Source organism: Macaca nemestrina, chromosome 13 (assembly GCF_043159975.1).
Source record: "Macaca nemestrina isolate mMacNem1 chromosome 13, mMacNem.hap1, whole genome shotgun sequence".
Lineage (NCBI taxonomy): Eukaryota > Metazoa > Chordata > Mammalia > Primates > Cercopithecidae > Macaca > Macaca nemestrina.
This window is the reverse complement of record NC_092137.1, coordinates 46,465,428-46,492,719: the sequence shown is the minus strand read 5'-3', so window position 1 is coordinate 46,492,719 and position 27,292 is coordinate 46,465,428. Positions and strand designations below refer to the sequence as shown.

Below are 27,292 nucleotides of genomic sequence, written 5' to 3'. Positions count from 1 at the left end.
CCACAGCCAGGATATGCGCGGGCTGAGGTTTTGGAGCACTTTTTCCGGAGCATCGCTCATTTCCTTCAAGCAGCACCGCCCATGTGGGGTGGGACTTCCTGGGCAGCAGGGGCTGTGCATTGGGAGAGAGCAGGCAGAGTGGCAGAGCAGAGGCTCCTGAGTGGTCTCAGAGACCAGGCTGCCCCACGGTGCTGCTGGTCAGAATACTGGCTGCAATTTTATTCGACCAAGGTCACTTTACCTCTTGTTTCCTACTCCGAGAAGTTCCAGGACTGCTCTGACTGTTCTCAAAGCCATTCTGATGGGGTCTTCCTGGTTCAGACGTGCTTGGCAGTCACCACTTTGTGACCACCACAGGGGCCTTCCTTCTAAGGCTCTGCCTAAACCGATTCCTCCCCTCCACCTGACCCACGGCCTGACTCCCAATCCCCGCCCTCCCGGATGTGCAGACTGCAAGAGCAGTGCCAGTCAAACTATAGGGAAATCATTCTGGGATTGCTTACTGGAGCCTTAGCCATACCTTTAAATGCCACCATTAGCAGGCCTGGGCTTCTCTGATGCCTTTGACAGAAGGCACTGTGTCCTTCCTGATCTTCCTGGGCTCCCTGGAAGTCCTGAAAGTCCACTAGGAGAGATTCATGCCTTTGTTCTTTGCATATATCTTACTATCCTATCTTGCCTCTCTGCATTACCCTCCATAAGATGTAGTACAGGACTGGGTTCAGCAAACATCTATTGACTGAGCAGACTTTTTAGTTTAAGTTAAAGGAATGATCTGAACAAAGTCAGTATCTCTAGAAGAGATTGTATATTAGCTGTTCTCACCCATTAACATCCTCACATGAATCAGCTTATTGAGCTCTTTCCAAACAGGACAGAAAAAGGCCTTGATTTGGAGTAGGTGGGACAAAGGGGTGGAGGTAGGGGTGAAAGCCTGGGAACAGAAGTCTGAAAGTGGGGTATGAGAGGGTACCAGAACATGTATCTGCCTGCACAGTTCTTTCTTTGTCCCACTTTTCCTGCATGGGAAGGTCATATCAAGCCTTAAAAACTTTAAAATCACATTTTAGTATCTTTCCCTTAGTAGTCTACAGATCAGGAAAACAACCTCTTGTTATAACTGATGTCTTTGCTAAGCAAATGATGAATCCATAATGCAACTGACACTTCTCTTTAGAAACCCTGCTTCATGCTGATCTCCAGCTCCATGGAAAATGAATTTGACTTCATCATGCATGAGTTTGGGCAAGCCCAAAATTTAATTTTACAATGAAAAGCAAATTTTGTATATTCACTGCGGTTTAATGCCCTCAGAATGCAGAGTTGACCCTGATTCGCTCATGGTTTGTGGGGCTCATCTTGAAAGAGGATTTAAGACAATCAAGTGGCATTTCCACCAATGTTCCTGTAAGAGTGTGTTCTGTCCTCAGCCCAGCGTGGAAGCTAATATCATAAAGCTATTGTTTCAGTTTGCTTCCTGTGATATGAATCTCAATCGGCAGCCCAGACCCACAGCCTGAATTTCTCAACGTTGAGGTTTCCTCTCCAACATTCCCACACAGAACAGCCTACTGTGAAAATCAAAGGGAAACATGTTACTAAGTAAAGAGAAACTTTTCTAAAGAAAAACCTGGTATTTTTTAGCCTTTTGAACTTTGAGGTATGCAACCAGCTATTTCCTATTATAAAGTGAGCCAAAATTGGTACTCACCTTTGTTAGAAATGCTTAAATAATGAATGTGTGGGTTGTTTTGCCTTGGAAAAGCTTGACAACTCTGCATTTTGATAGAAATTGCTAGAAGATAGGTTACAGGATAGTAAGAATTTACATTGGGTTTTCTTTTACATCATTTCTCCAGAAGCCTATATTTAATATAAATCAATATATTTGTTTATAATAATTTTTATTTCTAAGCTGTAACTTATTGAGACCTTAATATGTGGCAGGCTAGAGGATAAGGCCTTTTATATCTATTATCTCAATCCTCAAATAACATTGCAGGGTAAGCACCATTATTCCCTTTGTGCAGATGAGGAAACTAAAGCTCAAAGAGAAATTTTTACAACATTGCAGAGAAAGAAAGCAGCCAAACTAAGATTCCAGTGCAGGTCTATCTGCCCACAAATCCTGTACTCTTCTTCATGATGCTACATGTGTTGGAAAAGCAAAATACGATTTAGAAAGAAAAAGATCTTGTCTCACAATTTCTGAAAGTAATTCAACAATCAGTCTAGAGAATGCATAGCCGAAGTCTAAGAGAGAAGTCAGAGAAAAGCGGGTGCGGAGAAACCATCTCCTCCTCCCTGGTCTGTGCTCGTTCGGTGAGAACTTCTCCTTCAAGGACACCAGGACCACATGGCCAAAAGTAGAAACTTTTTATCCCTTTCCTTCATTTCTTTCCTTGGGACAGAGAGGACCAGAGCTGACAGGCTAAGGGCTCTAGCTGGTATAGGGCCAAGCCCAGCCAGAGGGCAGGCAAGTTTATGTCCACAACTTTCAACAGGCTCCTGAGATGGGACAGATAAGGGATGTCCCAGTGTGGCCACTCTGGTCCTATCTCTGTGGGTGTGTTTAGCACACAGGGGTTCTCATCAGCACACGAGGGCTCACACCAGCACACACACGGGTAGATGTGCTCAGAGAGCCCAGCCTAACTCCTGGCCTTCTCCAGGCCAACCTTTGAACCACTGAGACAGACAGCCAGGCCCAGGAGGGCAAGCATGGAAAACGAAGCCCTGCACTAGGGGGAAGGACAGGAATAATTCTCTGAATGTGTGAGGACCTCCTCCCCATCACACTGGCCCCCAGCTGCCTCTGTTGACCTTCGTTCCCCTACCTTCTCCCTTCCCCCACACCCGACACCCCAGCCCTTGTCAACATCTTAGCCTGACCAGGTTTACTAAATGCTCTTGCCGTCCCATGTCTGTTTTCCCATGGACCAAAATTCAAAAGGACTTGAATTCCAGGTGCAGGTTCACCATGTGCTAAGTGTGTGACTTTGAGCAATATTAACCTGTCTGTCCTTCACTTATCTGTGTAACAAGGAGAAACACTCAACGAGTCCAAATTTAGTCAGAGGCGTTCTACAATTAATATACAGGTTGACTGTCCCTAATCTGAAAATCTGAAATCTGAAATGCTTCGAAATCCAACACAACATTCAAAGGAAATGCTCATTGGAGCATTTCAAATTTCAGATTTTCGGGTTAGGGATGCTCAACTGATAAATACAATGCAAATATTCCAAAATCCGAAAAAATTAAAAAATCAAAAATACTTCTGGTCCCAAGCATTTCGGATAAGGGATACTCAACCTGTATTACCCCTTCTGGGGCTTTGTGTTGGTGGAGGAATTGGAGTGGTGATGAAGGAAGCAATGATTAATCCAAAGGAATTAATGTCTAAGAGCACAATCTCAAGTACCACAGCAGGAAAGCAGGGAAGAGGGGTCTCATTGTGGGGAAGGGGCCTTCATCCAGTCATGAAATCCTCCACTGTCTACTCTTTATATGTAAAGATGACTGCAACATTAGCTGACTTTGCCCTCAGTTATCCAGGAAGACAAGCCTTTTTAAAGGGAGGGGTGCACAAATGCCCTGTGATGGAGTCTCCCGGCCTTTCTTATATCCAGCAATCCAACCCTTGCCAGGGCTCAGCCCGCTGTTCTCTCTCGGCAGCATCTAGGGCCATGTATCTGCCATTGTCTTGCATTGTTCTTTGAAAGTATTTATAGACCCTATCTTCCCCCTTGGCTCTCCTGCTCTTGTCTGCACATTTCGCCTCTTTAGGCCTAGCCTTCCAACCCCAGGCCCACTGAACTGTCGTCCTATTTTCTGAAAGTCTGTCCCCCATATCCTTCCTGTACTCCAGGGACTAGAATAGTACATTCTGGTCTGGCCTCCCAGCCTCACACTGGATTCCCTCTTTCCCAGAATAGCCACTTCATAACAGGATGGCGGAATCCACCGTCTCCAAGGCACCAGGCTTACTCCGGAAAACTGAAAAACCACCACCAAAGAACCCTCCCTCCCCGAGTGCCTCCCTCACGCTCACCCGTCAGACACTGTCCCCACCTGTGGCACCAGACCAGGCGGGAAGGAGCACAACACGCTGCCCAGCATCCTGACAGAACTGACACCCCTGACGAGAATGTCACATAGGATCTGAAACCAGAAGACTTCTCAGGACACCTGTTTCTGGTCAGGACGCATAGGAAATGGTTTCCTGAAGAATGTAACTGAGAAAAAGCAAATGCTGTGTGAACTGTGGAGTTGCAGAGGTACCCGGGACGGGAGAACCAGTTGTTTTCTGGGGAGGGGTGATGCTCTCGGCTGTCAGCTGTCAAGGACTCCCCAGTGTGAGTGAGCTCAGCCAGGCCAGGTGATTTACAGACATCATTTCAGTCCATTCTCACCGACAGCCTGGGCAAGAAGTATGTTTAACGCCATTTTATAGATGAGGAAACCAATGTTCAGAGAGACTAAATGATTTGCTTGGCCTAACTGGCTTCTCAGAGGGAAAAGATCATCTGGGCACGCCTACTTGCTGTTCTAGGGAAAGCACTGGAAGTTAAGGATGAGAAGGCGTCCTACAGACTCAATCTAGTGTGGAGGATGGGTCTTATGGGCCAGATGGCAACAAACTGAGAAGTCAGCAAAAGCTGTCCTTGGTTCTCCCAGCCCGTGTTCTCCCCAGCCTCTGGGTGCCCGTGTTCTTCCCTGGTCCTGTCCTTGCCCTCCTCTCACGGCTGGATTCACAGTGAAGGTCACTGCTGGAAGAGAGATGTTTAACACGAAGGAATAAAGCACTCATGATGGTGATTCTGTGGGTGAAAGTTCTGTAGTGGGAAGACTTTCCAGCTCTGGCAGCAGAAGGGTCCCCTGCATATAGGAACATGCTGGTAAGGCTGGCATCTGCCCAGCCTAGGGGAGCCTGCTGGCCTTACCTGAGGAGAGGAGCTTGTGTGTTCGCAGGAAGCTGATCGCCAGTCGCATGATGGAGGCCTTGTCCAGATGGGAGCTCACGCTGTGGGGCAGAGGCAGCTCATGGGCCAGCTCGTAGAACACCTCCGTCTCCTTGCTCCGCCGGCACCGTGCGGCATCCCGGGACTTCTCCTTCCTCCTCTCCGAGCTACTCCTAAGTGGAAAAGAAGGGGTTAGTCCCGGTAAGATTACTGTCAGCCTATCATACCTCTGGCCAGGATATCCCCATGGCCCCAACCCACAGCACAGCCACACTACCCCACTGGACTGATCTGGGCTCACACCAGTCATCTGAGCCACACACAAGCTGCTTTGTATTGTTAGCTCTGCTTTTGTGTGTGTTGGTGTCTTTGCAACCAACGTCCTCCTCTTGCATGCCCTGTGAAGGCCAGAACAGGGCTTCACATGGGTGGAGTCTGGGCAAAGACTTGCTGATTAAATTAACTGGCAATGCCTGGGACCTGGCCCTGGATTATCTGGGGATAGGGGTGAATGTCCAGGGATGGAAAGAGAAGGATAAGGAAGCTATGATCAGTGGCTCAGATGGCTTTGTCAAGGGCTCTGGAGAACAAGATAAAAAACTGCTTTAAGGTTCTTTTTCTGCATAAGACACATTCAGAAAAAATTAAGAGTAGTACTGAACCCTAGATCCCGCTTCATATCAGAGAGTGATTTCCACAGTAAAAACTGAAAATACCATTACAGCCCAAGAACAGTTAGCCAGACACCCAACAGTCTAGAGTACCAACGTGCATTCTGTCAAGGATTAAAAAGGAGTGGGCACAAACATTTTCTAAGCACTGCCAGCATAGGTTGCCAGGCTGTCTCAGCCGCATTCTCCTCTTTGCTGCAGGATGGAAGGAAAGATGACACGCACTGAAGCTTGCCTCTTTTCAGGAAGTCCTAAAGAAATCCTGGACTTTCTTATAAAGTCCATGGCAAGTTCTAACACAGGCAAATTTAAAAGCCAGAATGTTTAGATTGGAGTTCTAACTTCTCTGCTCGTTAGCTCTGTAAATAAATAATTTAAATTGCTTAGCCTCAGTCTCCTCATCTGTAAAATGACAACAATAGTGCTTACCCTACAGAGTTAATTGTGAGGACTAAATGTGATAATTTATATAAAATCTTTAGCACTAAGCCTGTTCCACCAACTGTAAGCAATCGATGTTAGCTAATACTAATTAAAAAGATGGCCATGAAAAGGCAATCATGAGAGTTAAAAAGTTACAAAACAGTACAGGACAATTCTGTTTTCATAGAAATGTATTATACATAATACTTCTATAACTTATATAGGAGAAAGGCTAGATGTATAATAACTACTATTATAGGTATCACAGAAACAGTTCTTACAAGTACTTTTTTTTTTCATTATCATACTTTAAGTTCTAGGGTACATGTGCACAATGTGCAGGTTTGTTACATATGTATACATGTGCCATGTTGGTGTGCTGCACCCATTAACTCATCATTTACATTAGGTATATCTCCTAATGCTATCCCTTCGCCCCCCCTCCCCACAATAGGACCCGGTGTGTGATGTTCATCTTGGCTTATTTAAACTCACACAACTGCCTTGGAAGTAGGCATTATTATTATTATTATACCTAATTTACATATGAGGAAACTGCCCCATAGAGGCCAAGTAATTCACCTGTGGCCTCCAGCAGGTAAATGGGGAAGTTGGGCTTTGCACTGGGCAGGTGGGCCCCAGAATCATGGCACTTAACCACCAATGACTGTCCTGTCTCCTTCTACTCACAAATGTTAGCAGTTGCAGGGTAGTGAGGTTACAGGAAGTTTTTTTGGTTTTTGTTTTGCTTTATAGTGCTTATCTGTGTCTTCTTGTGTTTCTGTAAATAACCTATATTGCATATTTAATAAAGAAACAAATCTGGTTTTTTAATTTTTTAAAAGGCATCTAAGCCGGGCATGGTAGTATTTGAACCTGTAGTCCCAGGTACTTGGGAAGGTGAGATGGGAGGATCACCTGGGCCCAGGAGTTCAAGACCAGACTGGGCAATATAGTGAGACCTCGTCTCCATAAAAATATAAATAAGATAAAATTAAAAAGTGTCCAGCGCGGTTCATAGGTTTCAAGGCCTCAATTCAGTTAGCTCCAGCTGGCTTGCTCTGTCCTGCCATCTGAGATTCCAGAGACTGCTCCTCCTTTTGTTTGGCTTTGCAGCCTGTTATTTGGACAGAAAATCTGTATTTTGGGATTCATGGAATGTGAACATGCCTCTCAAATCCCTCAAGATTTGGGGCAGAAGCACTGTTTTGATTTTACAACATGCTTCATTTAAAAAGACAGACTGTCCAGCTCTGTGGATGGATTAAGCATCATATACTCGGATTAAAGGACGAATTGTCCAACAGCTGTTGATGGGCAAGAAGAACCTTCAGAAAAATTGTGAAATGAGTGAAACTATTTTTCTTGTCCTAGCTCCCTTTTCTGCTTCCTTTACCTAATCCCTGTTTCCCTCTCTCCCTGACTTCCAACCCTCAGGACACCTACTCCTGCACCCTTCTTTCCCCACCTTCTCAGGAATTGCCCTGATTAGACCTTTAGTGGCAGTTTTTATACTAGTCCCTCCCATTTGCATTTTAATCCTGACCTGATTGTGGAGAAAAAGTTAAAGAATTGCACGTATTCTGGCACAGGAAAGGAGGATGGGAAGAGGGCAGGATGCTGAAACCACACACATCATGCCTTTGGGTCATGAGAGTCAGGTGAAAGATGCTGGATTTCATTCTCTAGCACTAACTCTTGGGCTCTCCAACAAAAGCATCATCAACACATAACCTCATCATCAGGGGCCAAGATAAGCCATCCTGAAGCAAAAGCAATCCCAGCACAGGCTATGGCATTAACGCCAATATCTGCATGCACAAGGCTTCCCTCTGCCATTGGCCCCTTCCTTGGAGTAGAAGAGGCAGAGGAAAAGCCAGGTAGGGAAAAGGCAATCTGGAGTCAATGCTCTGACAATGGTATCTGATATGTGAGTCTTGCTATAATTTTTGTGCCTAGTGCTATACCAAGAACCTTTCATATATTAGCTCATTATACTCTTCCTAACAACAAAATAAAGTAGGTATTGTTTACACAATTTAGAGATGTGGAAACTGAGGCTCAGGCATAGTATGTCATTTGCCCAATGTCACAAAGCCAACGCCTACATAAGCCATTGAAGGCTTTGTAGTCAGTGAGCAGACACTTAGAAGTCCTGAAATACACAGGGGATTCCTATCTAATTCCATCCTTGCAACCAAGTGAGGTGGGCAACACAGGTGTTGTCACTGTTCCCCTTTCACAGACCTGAAAACAGACACTTGAGCAGGTAAGTTACTTGCCTAGAGCAATCCAGCTAATCAGTGGCAGAGCTAGGGCTAGAACCCTGCTCTTCCTAGGCGGATACTCTTCTCACTGCTTAATGGTAGGAGATAGTGGCTTTAGCAAGAAATAAAGAAACAGCAACATCTTAACTTCCAGAAAAAGAAAGCTTGAGAATCTAAGGCAGCCTCTTGGTTCAAAAGTCAGGGAGGTGGGATGTCAGCTGAAACTAAAAGGACAAATAATAATACCTTTGCAGAAAGCACTTTTTCTTAACACGTGTTGTCTCATTTGATTCTTACAACCCTGAGAGATAGAAATTATCATCCCCATTTAATAAATGAGGATGTGGAGATTTAGAGATATTAAATAATTTGCTAAAAACATTGTCTCAAACCTAGTTCTTCTGGGTCCAAGATCAAAAGTTTTTCCATTGGCAGCAAGGAAACTATCATTTACTGTACAACTTTGATGTTCCCAGTGCTGTGCTGATACTTTCCCACAACCTGGATGTTCACACATACTTTGGGAAGCAGAGGCTAAGACTTTTTTAAATACAGTGACAAAAATTTCATGAGGGGAGCCTCCTGTCTTTAAGCGAGCACCCATTCACCTTAGAAGAACACCTGGAATGTTAAGAGTAGGACTAAGAACTAGCATCAGAGTTCAGATGGGGTCGGAGGGGGAAGAAGGGACTCAGTGCTGTGGGCCTTAGCAGACACAGGTACCAGTCACAGTAGTGCTCGGAATGTGGTAGAATCTTATCAGATGTGGCTCGGCAGTGCTCCATAAAAGCAGCAGGTCCAACCCTGCCGCAGTATCTATCTATGCCGCAGGTGAAGAACAAGCTGTTTCTGTTTGTTTTGGGTTTGGTTTTTTTCCCCTGGACATTTTAATATGCACAAATTTATAGTTAGTCTCCCCGAGGTGGAAGCTCACATTCTGAAACATTTGATCCCAGCTAAAGTTAACAACCACTTAAGCCAGGCAGCCAGTCAAAAGATAAAACAATACTGAACGTCCTAAAATTGTCAGCAGAGATATGCTACAATTCATCCAGGATAAACCTCTTTGCCCAGAGCTTCGCTATCTTAAAAACATCTTCTTTTAGGTCACTGCTCCAAGCATGGCTTAGGGATCCCTACTTAAGTCATGAATCTAAGGATGATCTGTTCTTGGTCAAGATGACCTTGGTTCCTGACTTCCATACGAACATAGCCTGGAGTGAGGCCCCAAGATGTCTGTCACCAGTAACACCGAGGGGTTGGCTGCCTAATGAGCTAGACTTGTAGAGTGATTAGAACTCACATGCCTAATGCCTGTGGCCATTCAGGTATCAGAACAATATGCCTATTACCCTATAAGGTTAAATGGCTTAGAAACAGAATGGGTTTCAGCAGGTAGAGATGACTGAAGCTAATTAAGCCAGCTGGGATCAGTCTATTGGTTGGTGGTGAAATTCTAAGCTGGTGCCAATTTGCAAGAAGCTGAGAATGGAGGAAATAAAGGTCAAATGCAATTGGGAGAGGTCTAGTGACACTTCCATGAGGCTTGTGGCTGCTGTACAGGGGCTGTCTGATGGGAGAAACACACCCAGCTCCAGGTTCCAGAGATGAGGAAGAGTCACTGGTCCCCATACTTATTGGGGCAGAACCAAAGTCAGTGGTTCTCAGTTTTGCTGCTCACTGGAGTCACCAGAGGAACCTTAAAAGACAGATGCCTGGGCTCTACCCCCGAGTTTCAGATTTAACGTCTCAGGTGCAGGCTGGGCAATGGGAGTTTTAAAAGCTCCCCATGTGTAGCCAGGGCTGAGGACCACAGTTCCAAAGCAGCCAGTTTTTAAAGGAAGGGTGGGTGGGTGGGTGGGGGTGTGTGGTGGGGGGAGGCAGATGGGGTTGGACTTAAATGTTTTTGGAGATGCAAACAGCTATGTCACCTTCTCAAAGAGTAGGAAGAAAAGGAAACACATTTATTTAGTACTGGGGCCAGGTGCATTTAATAAACAGTCTCATTTGATCCTCACTTAAATGATGAAGTGTTATTGGCCCCATTTTTGCAGAGCAGTGGTTCTCAATTTTAGCCTGCATCAGAATCACCTGGAGGACTTATTAATACATAGATTTCTGGGCCTGTGATCATGTGTCTATGGAATACTGACACCGAGATCCACTTCCAAAACCTAACCACACTCTTTCCCTCTACCATGCACTGTGTCCAGCAAATTTGAAGTCACCATCACAAGCCAAATAGTTGTTTATCTAGGAGTTGGCGTGATCACCACTGTACCAGGCGCTATGGCTAATAGGAAGAGGGAGATGAAAGTAATGAGACATCTGAAATGGATGCCACACAGAAGGTGGCTACCCTTCAAAGAAGCCACCTTGGGAGAAGCCTGTAACTTTATGCTGGTGGGTGGCCATTGCTCTGTCTTTTGGGAAGTCTTTTTACAATTAACTTCAGAGCCACATAAGAAAATCAGTCACAACTCTTCAAAGGACACACTTCATTTCAAACCCTAAACAATATCCAGTTTACCCACCCCGTTATTCACCGGACTTAGCTGTGGATGGATTGTGGTTGTTTGATAGGATAAAATGTGCCCTCAAAAGATAAGACTTTGCCACAATTGAAGGTATTGAAAAGAATGGTCTTGGCTCTGAGGGCCATTCCAAAGGAGTGACAGAAATGTCTGAGATGCAGGCAGTGTTCCAGTGGTCAGTGTTCTAGATACATTCTGATGTCCAACGGCTGCAGTGATCAGTAGGGGAATCTATCACAAAGGGGAGGAAAGGTATCAGTGTTAGATAGTGAACACCGAAAATAAGCCAGACACAGTGACTCATGCCTATTAATCACAGCACTTTGGGAGGCTGAGGTAGGAGGACTGCTTGAGCCCAGGAGTTTGAGACCAGCTAGGCAACACAGAAAGACCCCATCTCTAAAAAAATTAGAAATTAGCTGGGCATGGTGGTACACACTGGTGGTCCCAGCTACGCAGGAGGCTGAGGCAGGAGGATCCCTTGACCTGGGAACTCGAGGCTGCAGTGAGCCATGCACCACTGCACTCGAGCTCAGGTGACAGTGAGAACCCATCTCAAAGCAAAACAACAAAAAGTTACAAATTCAGAATAGAAAATATAAATTAGCAAATTGAGGAGGAGCTGGCCAGATCAGACAGACTTTGACAAGAGAAAAAAGGCATTAATATGCTTTAATATACACACCTCTCCTGAGGGGCATGGTCTCTATCCTGAAAGAGACCACAGACCATCTGGGAGATAAGACTAATAATCCAGACTAGTATATCAAAAGTCTACAAGAGGGGACAAAGAAGAGAGAAGACATGAGACTGGAGTGGCTGAAACAGGGACAAATGCTTTCACTTGCCACTTCCCTGAACGAGGAATCCTGGAAAGCGTCTCATACCTCAGCCTCCCAACCTCCCCGCCGCTGGGGCTGAGCCTCCAGCTCTCTGACCTACTCTGACGGTCTGTGTCCCTGGAGCAGAGGCCCTGGACTGCATTCAGAGCTGACAGTAATGTCTGGGGCTCACCCAGCGTGGCCCTCTAATGGTCAATTCTGCTTGGGCTGACTGGAGATACTTATCTACTGGCCTTCTCAGCCCCAGGCAGCCTTATAGAAGAGAGCAGCAGATTCAATTACTAAGCAGCCCATCTGGGGCTCCAGATAACCCAGCTCCTTACGTAACCGGAGGACACGTGGACTCCCCAGCCCAGCTGGGAAAAGCTGTGCATACACAGGAATAATCATAATGAACTGTCCCTGTGCTGGGCTTCCTCAAGCCCAAGCCTTAGTGGGTGCCAAGGTCTGAATGTTTATGTCCCCTCAAAATACTTATGTTGAAATCCCCACTCCCAATGTGATGGTATTTGAAGGTGGAACCGTTGGGAGGTGATTAAGTCATGACAGTGAAGTTCTCGTGAATGGGATTAGTGCACTTGTAAAGGAGGCCCAGGGGAACGCTCTCACCCCTTCCACCATGTGGAGACACAGCTATGAACCAGAAAGTGGGCCCTTACGAGACACTGAATCTGCCGGCACCTGGATAGTGGACTTCCTGGCAGCCAGAACCATGAGAAATGAAACTCTGTTGTTTATAAGCCACTCAGTTTATGGTATCTTGTAGCTGCCCAAATGGGCTAAGACAGTGGGGCATTCTTTATTGTACATATTAGTGAATAATACCACTTTACATTTGGATCACACATTACAGTCTGTAAAAAACTTGTGAGTGAATCTGGAAATCTGTGACTAACCTTGTAAATTTCACACAGTAGGATAGGAAGAGCAGCTACCATCATTCCCATTTTAGAGATAAGGAAAAACTGAGGTTTAGAAAGGTAATGGGAATATGTGGAACTGGAACAAAAGCCCCGAGTTCTGGCTTTTTCAAGAACCTGTGAACAGAGCACCTGCTGACAAGCAGCGCTGGACATGTGGCACGATTAGAAACAGACCTTCATTATCTGTCCATCTATAACTTAGCTTTTCCCAACACATAATTTCCTTTTTAAAAATGCCTTGGTGAAGATAAAGGTAATGCATATTTAGCATAAGCAACTTCAAAAATACAAAAAGGTATGAAGAAAACAAACTGAGATCTCATTGGATTTATAATACTTTGCTCTTTTTACTTAACAGGATGTCCCATTAAGAATTCTTTCAAAATATTCATAATAGCCGGCAATATCATATCATGTGGCTGAACCACAAAGCATTTTACTATTCCCTGATTGCTTTTCAGTTATGGTTTCTAATTTTTAGCTGTTATAAATAACACCATGGTGACTACCTTGGCATCAGGTATTGCTTATTATTTTACAATAAAAGATATGTATCCAGCTTGCTGCCAGCTCCCCACAGCCACCTCGCAGTGACCCCACACCCACCCCATGAAAGCTGAGTCGGCAGATTTGGCAACACCGGCATCCTCAGGACCACGGCCAGCATTACTGAGCACAGAGCACGGGTTGCGGTGCTTCAGAGGGCAGTATCAGAGGGAAGGAAGACAGGACATGCAACAGTCTCAGCCTTGGAACCAGGCTCAGCCTCCTTTCCCCATGGCCAGCTCTCTCTAGACTGCTTCTCTTCCTTATGCATACACAGGTCAAAGCATCTGAAGAGAACACCAGCTGTGCTAAAACTGGCGGCTTCCTTTGACTCGAATCCAGTTCTGAGAAGAGGGTCACCCTTGTTGATGAGCAGGACCTCTTCCCCCAGTGTAAAATAAAGTGTTCTTTCCATCTTCCCCACCCCTCATCTTATCCACCGCAGGGATGTACAGAAAAGACCTGGTGCTGTCTTCACTCATGAAAAAGCGGGGAGAAAGCCAGCAGATGCAGGAGGCATTTGCCTGGCTCTCCATCGCTCTCTGTGGCCTCTGATGTCTGCCACTGCCCGACCCTTGACACCATACAGGCTTCAGCTAAGGGACTAATTAACCTCCGGCAAGCTGAGATACTGACTATACAACTAGGAAACAACCACGTGTGACTCTTTCTGGCTAGTAAAGAACTCTTAGCATATTGCTTCTGTTTAATCTTGAATCAATCTTGCAGAGCAGGTATATCACTCGCATTTTACACACGAGGAGACAGACCCCACGGATGTTAGTGGCATGCCCAGCCATCACCCAGTGATAGAGCCAGCACTCAAACCTGGATCATTTGACCCTAAATCCCATATTCTTGATTGTAATTGGGTGACCTTCCCTACAAGGCCAATAAGCAAGTCCCTATTACAGGTTCAAAAGATGTAGGGGAGCTGGGCATCTTGAGGGTGAAGCCTTCTAGGATACTAAATCTGATGAGCTTTTTGAGACACACACTTGGTCTGGGAAGCAGCAAAGTGAGACACGCTGGCCACCCTTTTGCCTGAGGTCAGCCCCTCAGCTGGCAGACCAGCCCCCTTGGGATAGTTCTCAGCTTGGAGAAGTCTGCCTTTAAAAGAAAAAGAAAAAAGATTTGTGCTTTGCTTGCGGAGTCTACAGCTGCCACAGGTTGTTTCCTTTTCACTAGACTGTTTTCTTTGGTGCCACCTCTCTGGGCTTGAAGGTATTTCCCCACATCAGGCTGTTACCAGATCTGATTTAGATTTTTTCCTTAGGGCATCTACCCATCAGCAGCCTTCTTCCTTTGGATCTCACAAGCTTCCAACAGCACAATCTGTGGTTTGGCTCAAACCCTTCTGCCTGTGCTGCCATCCTGTTCCTACAACACTGCCTTCAGCTAAGAAAATTGACAAATTGCACAGCAGTAGAATCAAGAAGAAAGGGCCTGAGATGTAAAACGGATTCCTCGGCATGAAGCAAACTTCGTGGGGCAAGTGGGGAGCAGCTTCCCACCCCACTTCAGCCTCTAGGGGGGACTTAGCTCCTGCTGCTGCCCCTCCCACTCCCTGCCTGGAATATACTCTCTCCATGTCCTAGGCCTGTCTGAACTAGGCTCATATTTCAAGGTCTCCTATGCATCCGTTTCCCTAGGAAGGCCTCACGCCTCACCTGCACTGGCTTCTCCTCCAAGTCCCACTTCACAGATGACACACGCACGATTCGGCCCTGTGTTGCTCTCCCTTGATTTCACTTCTGTGGCTTCTCTCCCTAACTAGACCACATACTCTTCAGGGAAAGAACCCCACACCTGTTCTTTTGGTGTCCTCTAAAGCATCAGTAGTACAAAGTGGTACAAACTGGAGACATCGGATAAAAACCACTTCAATGACTTCAGTTCTGTGGATTCCTCAAAGCTGCTCACTGTTCTAGATCTTTCCTAAGAATTCTAATTCAGCTCTTAATTAGAATAGGCGGTTTCCATCTGGGAAGAGTCACCTTGCAGACACTCAAGGTGTGTGTGTGTCTGTCGGTGTTTTCTCACCTCTGTGAATCAAATCTGGGGTCTGAACTAGTGCTGCTGACAGCTGCCTGTGGAGTTACCCAGAGCAGCACTTCCCAACCTTTGCTGTGGCTAGGAATCACACAGGGATCTTGTTAAGGTGCAGGCTCAGTAGGATCTAGGCTGGAGCCTGGGATTCTGCCTTTCTGACAACCCTCAGATGATGCTGATTCTACTGGTCTGTGACCTCACACTTTGAGTAGAAAGAGACCCAGGAACACATGCGATCTTGAGACTGAAGATGCCACCTGGCAGGGTTAGTGCTGCCTGCTGCCATCCTAATCTGAGGCACGTAAAGTCCAACAAGTCCAATCTTCTCTCTTGCCAGGAAGAATCCTGTTCTCTTTGTGTCTTCCTTTATGGGATTTTACTAAGCCCTACATTAATGTCCCTCTCCTCCTTCACGTCTTCCCTATTTGCATCATTTTATTCCTTCCTATTTCTTCAGAACCCACCCCTCAAGACCAGCTCAAGCCCTACTTCTTCCAGCAGTGTCCCTGGCCGCAGAAATCCAGGGTATTTCTGCCCACATTACTCACAGGCCTTTATTAAAGGCCTCCCTGTCTTGGTGGCTTTTCTATGCAAACGTCCTGCTCCTATAACTGGACTATAAGTACCGGGGGAAGGGCACAGACACAACAGCTTCCACTTTTGCGTATCCTTCCCTGGAACCTGGGCTAGGGCAGACAAACTGCGTAAATATTTGCTGATTGTGAAAGACAATCAAAAATGCCCTTTACTCTTTTCCTTTCCCTCTCAAGGAGGCAAGAAAAAGTGATCCCAGCTGCCTTGGCCTCCATCCCCAGCCCAGCCTCGCTCCTCTCCCAGGCGCTGCAGCTGGGGCGGCTTAGATTTTATTTCGCTCTCCGCAGCTCCTCTTCCCTTCAGTGAAGAGTTAAAGCATCGGGAAGCCTCCTTCCCACTTGGAAATCTCCATTTCCTCCTGCAGCGTGAACAAGAGAACTCTATGGACAGAGGCTGAGTGAGCCAACTGCGCAGGGAGTGAACTCACTCTGAATGGGGCTGTTCTAACACCCGCCAAGTCAAGTCATTAAGATGCCATCCCCGAGGTGCAGCCCCCAGCGTCACCTCTGGATATCCATATCCTCAAGCCCGCCGGCAGAAAGGATGAATGGTGAGCACAGAGCTGGTGAAAGCAAGCTCTTTCATGAGCAGGGCGTGAGAGGACCTCTCCGGCTCTTCTAAGGTGGGGGTGGGGCGCTTCGGAGTAGAAGTCGTTCCTCCTCTCTCCTACTGCCTCCTCTACCACACCGAACTAAAATTAACCCTCAGATTTACAGGGAGTTACCCAAAAGATTGTTCCACAAAAGGCAACCAAGAAGGGGGGTGGGTAATAACATTAGAGAAAATATCTGCAATGCCAAAAATAATCACTGTGTCATGAGAAAACAGAGCTGGACGGCCTCAGAGGCCAGCACTGGGTATATACAGGAAGGAGGGGGCAGAAATTCCCCTGGCAGTGTCGTCAAACATTCTGGATGGAAAAAGACGGGCGGGGGGTGGGGGTGCACATAACCGGGACAGACAGTTGTAGGGACTCTTTTCAAGTACAGAATATGATTTGAAGGGTCAGTTCTCTCTTCTTTATTTCAGACACTTTAATTTCAAAGAAAACAACATTTGTTTAGCCTTTTAATCAGGACTGATGCTTGATCACATGCTAATAGTGAAATATCCTAGGATCTGCCTTACTAATCCCAACATGTTGCCAGAACTTCTGGTTCCCGGAATTTAAAGTATTTCAAAACAGAAAGAGAAGGGGGAAAAAACACGGATCCCTCACTCTCCTACCCCCATCCCATAACCCCTTCTCCCCTCTGTATTAAAAAAGGAAGAAAAAGGAAAGCAAAGAAAAAGGAAAAGTGAAAGAGGAATGAGCTGGTAGAGAATCTCTCCTGGGCTTCCTTTATAAAGAACCCTGATCTGAGGCCTGTTCACATGCTCACATGTCCAGCATTGTGGGATCTGATTCATGCCACAGCGCAAACACTTGCTTTCCCCTATTGCTGCCCCCTCTTGCTCTGATGAGAAGTGAGATGTCTGTGCACATTTCCATTCCTTTGTAAAGAAGTCATCAAAAGCCACAGGAAATGCTAAAAGTCTTTTCCAAATTTATTATCATGCTCTCAAATAACATTGAGCAATTTGGGAAATAAAACTGTATTTTTCCCCCAGCAATGGCTTATTCCCTCTGCTCATTCAACATATATTAATGATTCCCTCTTCCTATGCTGGGGCTGTGAGCAGTAGAATGAAATGTGGAACAACTATCCCTGACCTCAGGGAGCTTGCAGAGAGGTGAAGAATCAAGTCCTGAAGACTGGGCTGAATAGTCAGGGCTCTAGGAGTTTGGGAGGAGAAAGCCTGCAAGACTGGAGAAGAGAAGGAGAACTTCTGCTGGAGGTAGGCTTTGAAGGAAGAGCAGGATATGGGGAGGCAATCAGGATGGCAGAGTGATGACAAAGACACACTGTAGGAATGAGCAGAGGTGCCAGTGGTCGGGAGACAGGCTAGAGAACACAGAGCAAGACAGGGGTGGGGAGAACGCATTCATTAAACAGCCCTTGTTGAGTATCCATAAGGTGCCAAGCACAAAAAATGGCTTTAAACAAAAGGACAGGTAGCTAAAGTCAGATGCCCAGATAATTGCCTAGCCTGTTGTCTGATCAGTGGCTGAGGTGCCAGATGGTGGGCAGTGCCAGAACCCAACCTCCATGCTCCTCCTGCTAGCCATGCTTTGGCCCTGCTGGACAGCAAGTGTGAGAACCCCTCTTTTCTTGGCACCAAAGCCAAGGAAAATGAAACCCTCTGTTGGAAGCTCTAAATATGGCAGCAACCCTTGGGCTGCCACAGGCTGGAGCCTCAGCTCAGTCCACAGAGACCTCCGCAAGGCATTCTTGCTGAACAGTAACTCATAAACGTTACCCATGGGATGAAAAACAAACTTCACCCAGGGCACACGCCTCCTCTGGCTCCGGTAGTGTTTTATTTATTTCCACAGACCTTAGTCCCCATCTTCTGTTTCCCTTGCCCCTCACTTTCTTTACCACTGACCAAGAATAAAATTTGAGTCAGACCTTGGAGCAAGGAACAGCTCGCCAGCCCACCACTCTCCCTCAAACCATTTTCAGTTTGTCATTCCCCCATTTTAAAATGAAAATTGCTCCTATCCTCGTGATGATGTTCAAGCTGGACATGCTCCTTGAGGTCTCCCAGCCCTTTCCAAACTTAGCTCCTAAAATCCTGTAGCTCTATGCCTACTCCAGCCAGACCGTACTATGCCCTGCCACCCCCAAACTCAGCACCCCTTTCTGCTGCCCAGCCATGTCCCCAGTTGATTTGTTCCACCTGAAATGCTTCTTCCTTTCTGACCTTCTAAACCCCATAGTTTGAGAGCCAACATAGGCCTGCCACCTCCACAGAGGCTTTTCTGAGCATCTCACTGAGCCCACACTGGTGTCTCCTCCTCACTCCTGCCTGGAACACTTAGACAATCTGTGCTACTTGACTACAAGTCACCATCACCTTGTTAGTCCTTGTTTTAAGGTTCTCTGAGGGCACAGGCAAAATGTCAAACTTCTCATGTATCCGAGTACCTTATTCCAACAATAATAGTGTCATATGGCCCTTTCAGTTATGGTATGGTGAGCTGACATGAAGATTAAATCAGTCATGGTCCCCCAGCTGTGGATCAGTATTGCAGAGTTCCAATGCTTTAGTGCTTTCCAGTAGAAAGTGGATTAATAAAGGGGAGTGATGGTGGTTATATTCATCATTAGGTTGCTTAACAACCCATGACTCCTCACTGTCCCCAGGAAACAAATCCCCATGTCCTAAGGATGTTTTCACACAGAAGTAGCTGGCTGTGCCTGCTGTCCACATCATGGGTGTGTTTCATGAGCCAGCTACTAGTCAGCTCTCACTGACACAGGTGAACAAGTCCTGACAAGGGCAGACCCCTCCCCCACCGACCGGTTCCATCCTTAAGAGGCCAGGGAGGTTTCTGCCTCAGATCCCACCTCCTCGACACTACAGAACAATCTGTTGCCCAACACCCGTGGCCCAGAGCCCTCACCTCACATGTGTAGGTGCCCTGCTTGGACTCAGATTTCTGGCAGAGAGGATGCCAGGGCTTGGCCAGGGTTCCACCCTTCTGGTGATATAACATGAAGGTGAGAAAATGGGCCAAGCCCCAGGGGAAAAAAGCCACTAACACAAAAATCCTAAGAAACAAAACAAAAATTAAAAACCCAATGATAACCCTAAAGATCACCAAGTAGGGCTAAAGAACAGCCCACACTTTGAAAAAACACTCTTCATTAGGCCAGACTTCAAAAACTCCACTCCACTCCACTCCCCGCTCCACTCCACTCCCCACTCCACTCCACTTCCCACTCCACTCCCCACTCCACTCCCCACTCCACTCCACTCCTCCACTCCACTCCCCACACTTCACTCCACTCCCCACTCCACTCCACTCCACTCCTCCACTCCCCACTCCACTCCCCACTCCACTCCACTCCACTCCCCAGCCTTTGACTTCCCTGCAAGACACACATCAGACCAGGAGGGGGTTAACAGAACCCAGCTGCCCCTCTTATCTGGCTAGTCCGCTAATGGCGAGTCTCTGCTACTGAGGTCCTGTCAGTGATTTCTGCAAATCACTTTTATTAGAGATAATGTCATCTTTACTTCATTATCCAGCCCAGCGGTCAAAGAGAGAACAAGTTGATATATATATATATATATATATATATTTTTTTTTTTTTTTTTTTTTTTTTTTTTTTCTGTGAAACACCAGTTCTGTCCATTAACATTGACAGGTGACAGGGAACTGAAACTTCTGGGCCATTCTTATAAGATTTTGGTCAAAACTTGGTACTTAACCCTCTTTTTCCTGGGACAAGCAGAGCACACCCTACAGCCTCTTCCCCAGAGCCTCTAAAACAATGGTTGGTTTCTGTGTTTGTGATGCTCACTGCCCTGACAGAAGGGGCTGCTGGTGATACCGCGGCCGGCTGGCATGCACACTCAGTTCTGCCCAGCAGATGAAACAGTTGTATAACACCCAGGCAGGTGAGTGCAGGAGCACTGTTAATTCTACTTTGTGCAAAGCAATAATTAACATGTGAGTCAGCAGCAGAGAAAGACTTTAAGCCCGGGGGAAAAACAGCTCGAAAGTCCTGAAGCCTCAGAGGCAGCGCCGTGTTCGATTAAACGATTTAGAAGATTAGCCTTGTAGGGAGACCTAAGTGGAGGTGGGGTGTGACTGTAGTGGCTCTCCCTGAGTTGTCTCTCAGCTGTGTCCAGGATACTCTGGATTTTGGTGCCGGTTGGTAGAAAGAAAAGGTTCATTTTTCCAGAATCAACGAAGAAGTGGTCTTTTCTCTCTGCTTAGTTATTTCCCTTAATTATTTTTAAGCCTCGGAGCTTTGGCTTCATTGGAGTGATGTCTGATGGCCACAGAGACTCTGACAAATGCATCTGTTCTTTTCCCATGGTGGTCTGCCAAACCCCACCACTCTATGCCACCTAGAGGAAAGATCTAAAGCAATCAGAGTTCTAAAAGGCCACCCTTACATAGCTAGAACAGATTTGTTTTGTTTTAATGAAAAAGTACTTCTTGGCATTTTAACATTTTGGTAAAAAGTATGGCTCCTTGGAATTTCAGTCACATCTGGTCTTTGTTTGATGAGCTATGGCTTTCATTTATTTGACAATTACCGAGTGTCTACTACATGCCAGGCACTGGGGAAAGAGAAGGGAAGACAGATCCCTACCCTCCAGGAGCTGACAGCCCAGTCAAGGAGACACACTGAGCAGACCAGGCCAAGGGCATGTGCCATGCAGATGCAGTTGGACTGCCCGGGCTTGAGGGCTTGGACACTTACTGTATGACCTGGGGCAAGTTACTTAAGTTTCCCTAGACCTCAGCATCCTATAAAAACAGTTACTCTATGAGTGCCTGCCTTACAGAGCCCTTGTGAGGAATAAATAATATGTACATGTAACACGCTGAGAACCATGTCTAACACATACTACACACCCAACAGTGTTGAGGCCATTGCCACAGAAGTCAGGAGCGAGTGCTCTGGGAACAAGAAAGATGACATAACCCAAAGTGGGGAGGAAAAAAAAGATTCCTCGAGGGTTTCCCCAGTTGTGAATTTAAGGACAAAGGAGAGTTAGCCAGGACAAGGAAGTAATAAAGGAGTCCCAAAAAGATGGGGCAAAATCAGGCCTGGTGAGGCTATGGTTGTAGGAGCACAGGTCTTGCCAACAGGGGCTGAACTCCAGAACAATGTTCGGGACCATCCCTCCTGAGGTGTCCCAAGGTGCCCTCAGCCGGAAGCAGAATCCTGGTTTAGCTGAACCCTGGGGCAACCCTATTGTGGCATTTCTTCTATTTTTGCATTCCTTGTGCTTTGACAATGAGATGATTGTGTGGATATTACAAGAGGTGATTATCTCCATGGGCACTGAGCCTGTTTTAGCGCAAAGACCTTGCTTTGCCAGAGCCGAGACTTCTGAGGTCACAGCTAAGTTGCCAATTCTAGAGAACCTCTGACAAACCTCAAGGCCACTGGGAACCCTGCTCTTTGCAGGATGGCTTCTTTTAAAAGATAAGCTACACTAAGTAGGTGCTGGGCAGATGGTAGCCTGGACTTGAGAGAGCCTCAATTCAGGGACAGTGCACTACACGTCTGTGTGTGCCTAGCTCGATGGGTAGGGATTTGAGGGAAGAGAAAAAGGCAGCCTGTGCTATGAAGCGATAACAGCTCAGAAATGGAGCTGGATTCTAGATTCTGTAAAGCCTTTTATCCCAGATCTCTGTGGGAATGGGGGTGCTTGGTGAAGCTCATACCATCACAGGGGGCAGGGGCAGAGGGCACAGAGCTTGCTTGATTCTGTCATGATTTAAAGCATTAAGATGGATACTTAGAGGGAAAGTTTCAAGAAAAGAGAAACAAAATATTACTGATGCTTCTACGTGTTACAACAAACATGTGGCATAAACGGTCTGGAACCTCAATCAGAATGTGTTCAGCAGTTACACATTCTTAGTTGGATTTAAGTCATTCTGTGAATGCTTCATCTCAATGCTTATAAGTGAACTTCTTGGCTATGAGGCAATAGTTGGGGAATTTAAAATGTATAATATTCCACAGAGGCAGGCAGAAGCTATGCAGACAGCCAGTGGTGTTTTTGTCTTTAAGAAGGATGTGTGTGTGTGTTTTGTTTGTCTGTTTGCTTGTTTTGAGATAGACTCTTGCTCTGTTACCCAGAGTGCAGTGGTGCAATCTCGGCTCACTGCAACTTCCGCCTCCCCGGTTCAAGCGATTCTCCTGCCTCAGCCTCCCAAGTAGCTGGGATTACAGGCGCCCACCATGGTACCTGGCTAATTTTTGTATTTTTAGTAGAGACAGGGTTTCACTATCTTGGCCAGGCTAGCCTCGAACTCCTGACCTCACGATCCACCCACATCGGCCTCCCAAAGTGCTGGGATTACAGACGCAAGCCACCGCACCTGGCCTTGTGTGTATTTTAATAAGAAAGCCTACAGAGATGAGCACAGGCCAATGAATAGGCAAAGTCTCCAAGGAGAAAAGAGCTTATCTTAGAGGGAGAACTCCTTGGTCTCATTGCCTTTTGGTGCCAGCTTCCCTTGACCATCTTCCTGTTTTTTCCTAGGACTCCCCTTACCATAAATAGGATAGCCACACATTCCTCTCCTGTGTTGCAAGGACTGTCGGCATAGGTGCTGAGTCCTAGGAAAGAGCAAGCATTCTAGAAATGGTGCCTCCTACCCTGTGGTTGCCTGGCACCTAGATGACAATCCCTGAACCAGATTGTCAGTCACCAACCCCAGTGCTTCACTTTGAGACATTGGCCTACTCAACCAGGAAGGGTTTCTGGAACTGCCCCTATTAAGGCAAAGAAATGTAATATGCAACTTGACTTTAAAAACCCAGGAAGCTCTAACACTCTATCAAGTTCTTAAGACTTTTTCTTTGCTCCATAATCCTTGGCCAAGTTCAAAGGTGAGCACTTTCCCAGAGGCTCATTAGGAATAATGTTTACTTCATACATTTTGAGGTTGCAAAGTTTGATTCCATTTTGCTTATTTGGAAAGAAATAACTTTTTTATGAACAAAAAGGAGGAGGGAACAGGGATTGAGACAAGGGTAAAATGTGAAAGAGAAGAAAAAGGTGCTTAGAAGACTGGCCTGGAAGGCAGACTTGTGTTCTGAACATTTTCACCTCTGATTTGCTCTGAAGAGTTACAATGGGAAGATACTGTACATTTCACCTTTCTGAACCTCCAAGACCCACCGTGTCCTCCCCACTGTTCTGAGTGAGTGCTGAAGGTGTGTTCTGATGGTAGATATGATATGTACTCGTGTTTTCACAGAGGATGCTACATAAATAAAGTGTAGTGACATGTATGACCAGGACTTCTGGGTTCTGTACTGGGAAGGAAATTCAGCAGAGAGCTCTGTGAAGGTTTGTGGTTTGCTGCTCTCAAGCGAGGAGGTCATAAACTGGCCCATCAAGGCAGGCCATCACTGACTGGGTGATGGGCAGCCATTCTCAGTGACTGGTTGAGGCCAGGGAGTTCAAGCTTGCACTTCATCTGTCATTTCCATCTCATTTCCTCCTCTAGAATAAAGCAGCAGATCTACATCTAGACAGCCTGCCACCTCCCATGTTTGGTTAATGAAGAGTGGTATGGGGGGAACTGGTCGTGGGGATAGAAGTCCGTCATGCCTCCACCTGTCTTACCTGCCAGCGTGGCCTCTACTCATTCTTCAAGACCCACTCAAACTCTTAGCTCTCCCTTCTTCCAGGAGGTGCCCCCAATTTCCTGGCCGGGGTGACCTCACTTACTATCTACACCACTCTTTTGGCAGTTAGCAGTCTCTGCCAAGTTTTGTTAAGTCTGTTTTTACCTGTGTAAGCCAGGGTCACTAACAGCCCAATCTGCATGTGGACCCTGGGGGACCATGGGATAGTTAGACTGGAAGAAAAATTCGAGGCTGTTGCCAAGTTTTCTCAAAACCTAAGTTCAGACAATGGTGGGGAGGGATTACGTGTAGCCCCCCTGGAGGTGGGTTAACATTTGGGAGCAGAGAATTCACCTTTGATAGAGGGCTGGCTCAGGAGGCATGAGGCAATACTAAGCTCTTCCCAAAGACTTGGCAGGAGGGCTCTGGCGGGGCCTCCTCTGTGCACTGCCCTCTGGAGGTGGAGCTGAGACCACCACCAGGGTGCCCACAGCTGTTCAAAGCTGAACAGGGCAGAACACTGTTTTTCCACAAGTCACTCAACAGATGAATTTTTGTGTGTGCCTACTCTGTGCCAGGGGCTATATTCTAATGGAATTGTCATCCAAGGACATATGGGAAGCTGGTTTGAGCCTCTTTATAGCTTCCATCCACACTGCCGGTTTTAGATATGTTTTATAAACTTTGTCCCACCTTACATTCCAAATAGGTAACTTTTGTTTTTCTGCAGTTCAACTTTAATTTAAATATTAATGGCAGTGTTCCAAGCTTCAGAATTCATGGATTTTGTAAACAAGTCTGAGCTCCTGTCTAAAGTCTCTGTGGTTCTAAACAGTATATAGGTCGCTGTCAATCTCCTCACTACTCTGGTCCATTCTAAAATCTCTCTTCCTATATTCTCACTGCCCATACCACCTAGCTTTTCATTTCTAATATTCTCTAATTCTCTAATACTCTCCAGTATATTAATGTCCTCTCCTCACTTAGATTATAGCTCCTTGAGGGCAGGGACCACATATTCTACTTTTTCTCTTTTTCATTATGCCAACACAGTGTTGGACACGGCAGGTATTTAATACATATTCAACCATGAAATCATGGCACTTTAGAATAAAGAAAATGTTAGCATTTATCCAGTCGAATCCCTTCATTGTACAGATGAAGAAACTGAGACCTGGAGGTTGAAAGTCATGAGCTCAAGGTCAGCACAGCCCCTCCTGGTCCTGAAGCTGAGACCAATGTTTACGGGCAGTAAACCATTACCTACTGACACAGGTACAACAGTGATCCACATTTTGCAGTTGAGGAATCAGAGGTACAACGTGTTTAAGGAACTTCTCCAAGATACCACAACTCGTAAGTAGTAAATCTAGGACTGGAACCCAGGCAATCTGGCTCCAGGGCCTGCAGGCTTACCGCCTCCCTCTCACTTCTCCTCTCCGGAACCCCTAAACCATTTCCCCTATTTCCATATCAGGGTATTTACTATCTCCTGTCTTGAGTATGATCACCTATATGCTCGTCTTACCCCTACCTGGCCCCCACTAGACTATACTTCCTATGGGCAGGAACAAAGGTGTCTCCTTTAATTTTCTGGGATCTTCAGCCCAGTGCCCTTCCTACAGTGGGTGCTTAGTGAATAGAACTCCAAATATGTACAAATGAAGTATGCTAGGGTAGAAGGCAATCCATTTCCTCCTCCTAAAACACTGTGTAGAACTTTAAATACTTGTTTTTCCCCATGGAGGAGATAGGAATCTATTGGGAGTACAAATGCCTTTGTCAAGGCCTCTCCACCCTGGCCAAACATTGCCCAATTCTTGCACAACCTTAAAGTCACGTGGGAGGCTCATCCCCCAGGCAGGTGATCTAGCCACTCCTCTCTGCACCTATTCATCATGGTTTTTACCCCCATTTTCTTTCACTCTGTGTAGAAGACTTCATCCTGGCTCCCATACTTAAGTTAGGCCACTCCAGGAAATCTTGATAGTCTAATTCCCTTGTTATTAGGCAGTTGAGATTGGAAGCTTAAAAGAGAAAAGCAGATTCCCCACTCCCCCTACTTCTCCCAAGAGCATAAGTTGGTTCCCTGCTGGTGGGAGAGTCAGCAACAACTACAAGATTCCAGTGTTTCCCAGATTCACACAGGAGGGGGAACTAGGCTAACCCCAGGGGCCACTGATGCCTATAAGGAACTGACCCAATCCCAGCAGCACAGAATTATTTCCATTTCACATTGAATGCCACTCTTTTCTCAAATATTCAAAATAGCATCCACAGTATTCCAAGGCTGCCCCTTATGAAGAATAACTGGGTGCCATAATTATGATTTTCTTTGCAGGAAGTAATCACTACAGCTTAGCTATTTTCTGTCTTCAGGATTTAAATAGGGTGAAGGTAAGGGGCTTTCACTAACCTTGTATATAGCAGCCTTCTGTTTCTTCTTTGTGTCCCTGTTTTAAAAACAAAAAGCCCTAACATGAGTTCTAATGATCATCATGGTAATAGGATTTCAAGCTTTTCACCAAATTTTTTATCCATGCAGCAGCTATGGATGAATATAAAACACCCTGGAAGTGAGCCTGCATGTCCCAGTGGAGCTTTCTGGTTGGCAGGAACAGGGAAAATGGTTATGGAACTCCTCCTCCAACACCTGCCTGACATCACCAGCACAAAAGCCAGAATTCTCCTGCTAAGCAATGGAAAGGTTGACTAGCTACCATACAATTACCCTGCACTGATCTTATCCTGCCTGGATTCTCAGTTGTACTAGGAGGTCACCACCAAAGTGAGTCATGTCATCCTTCGCCTGCCTACAGGATACTCTTACACTGAGGCTATTAGGGCTTTTACCATGAATGAAGCACACCCTTTGGTGCCTCTCCTAGTCCCTCAGCCTCAAGGAAATGCCCACAGTGGCAGAATTTTTCTTTATGCTCTTTTGTATGTTCTTGCTCCCATCTCCAATGGGTAGGACAAAACAGTTCTCTCCCCAAAAGGAACTATTTAAAAAATTCCCAAGGGCATTAATATTCTAATGTAATACAATACTGGTTTTCAAATCCCATATTATCTAAGACTCTAGCCTAGAACATACAGAGCACTGCCCACTGGAGAGTACTGGATCCAACAGGCCCAGGGGAACCTTCCTCGCTGTGCTTTTTAAGCAGGGAAGTGGATTCCTCCCAGGGTCCTGTCCTTAGGAGATTTCCCTGCTCCATCTGGAAAGGTCAGCTCACCCTAAAGATACACTG

General features: G+C 46.1%; 1 protein-coding gene and 2 long non-coding RNA genes across 3 annotated transcripts in view; 1 reads left to right on the top strand and 2 right to left on the bottom strand.

Moving 5' to 3' along the window:
* LOC139357833 (uncharacterized) overlaps positions 1–26,834 on the top strand; it is a 104,955-nt gene extending 78,121 nt beyond the window's left edge. The window contains exons 2-5 of the long non-coding RNA XR_011611695.1: positions 3,934–5,165; positions 16,181–16,366; positions 25,197–25,394; positions 26,584–26,834. This is a non-coding gene — a long non-coding RNA (uncharacterized lncRNA). The remainder of the gene's footprint in view (positions 1–3,933; positions 5,166–16,180; positions 16,367–25,196; positions 25,395–26,583) is intronic.
* LOC105464962 (endothelial PAS domain protein 1) overlaps positions 1–27,292 on the bottom strand; it is a 90,320-nt gene that overhangs the window by 34,462 nt on the left and 28,566 nt on the right. The window contains exon 2 of the mRNA XM_011713131.2: positions 4,947–5,137. Within this exon, the coding sequence (XP_011711433.2) occupies positions 4,947–5,137 (191 nt within the window). The remainder of the gene's footprint in view (positions 1–4,946; positions 5,138–27,292) is intronic.
* On the bottom strand, positions 1,237–3,938 carry LOC112423698 (uncharacterized). Its single transcript, XR_003014213.2, has 2 exons — positions 1,712–3,938; positions 1,237–1,571 (listed from the first exon to the last, which is right to left on the bottom strand). It is a non-coding gene; the product is annotated as an uncharacterized lncRNA (long non-coding RNA).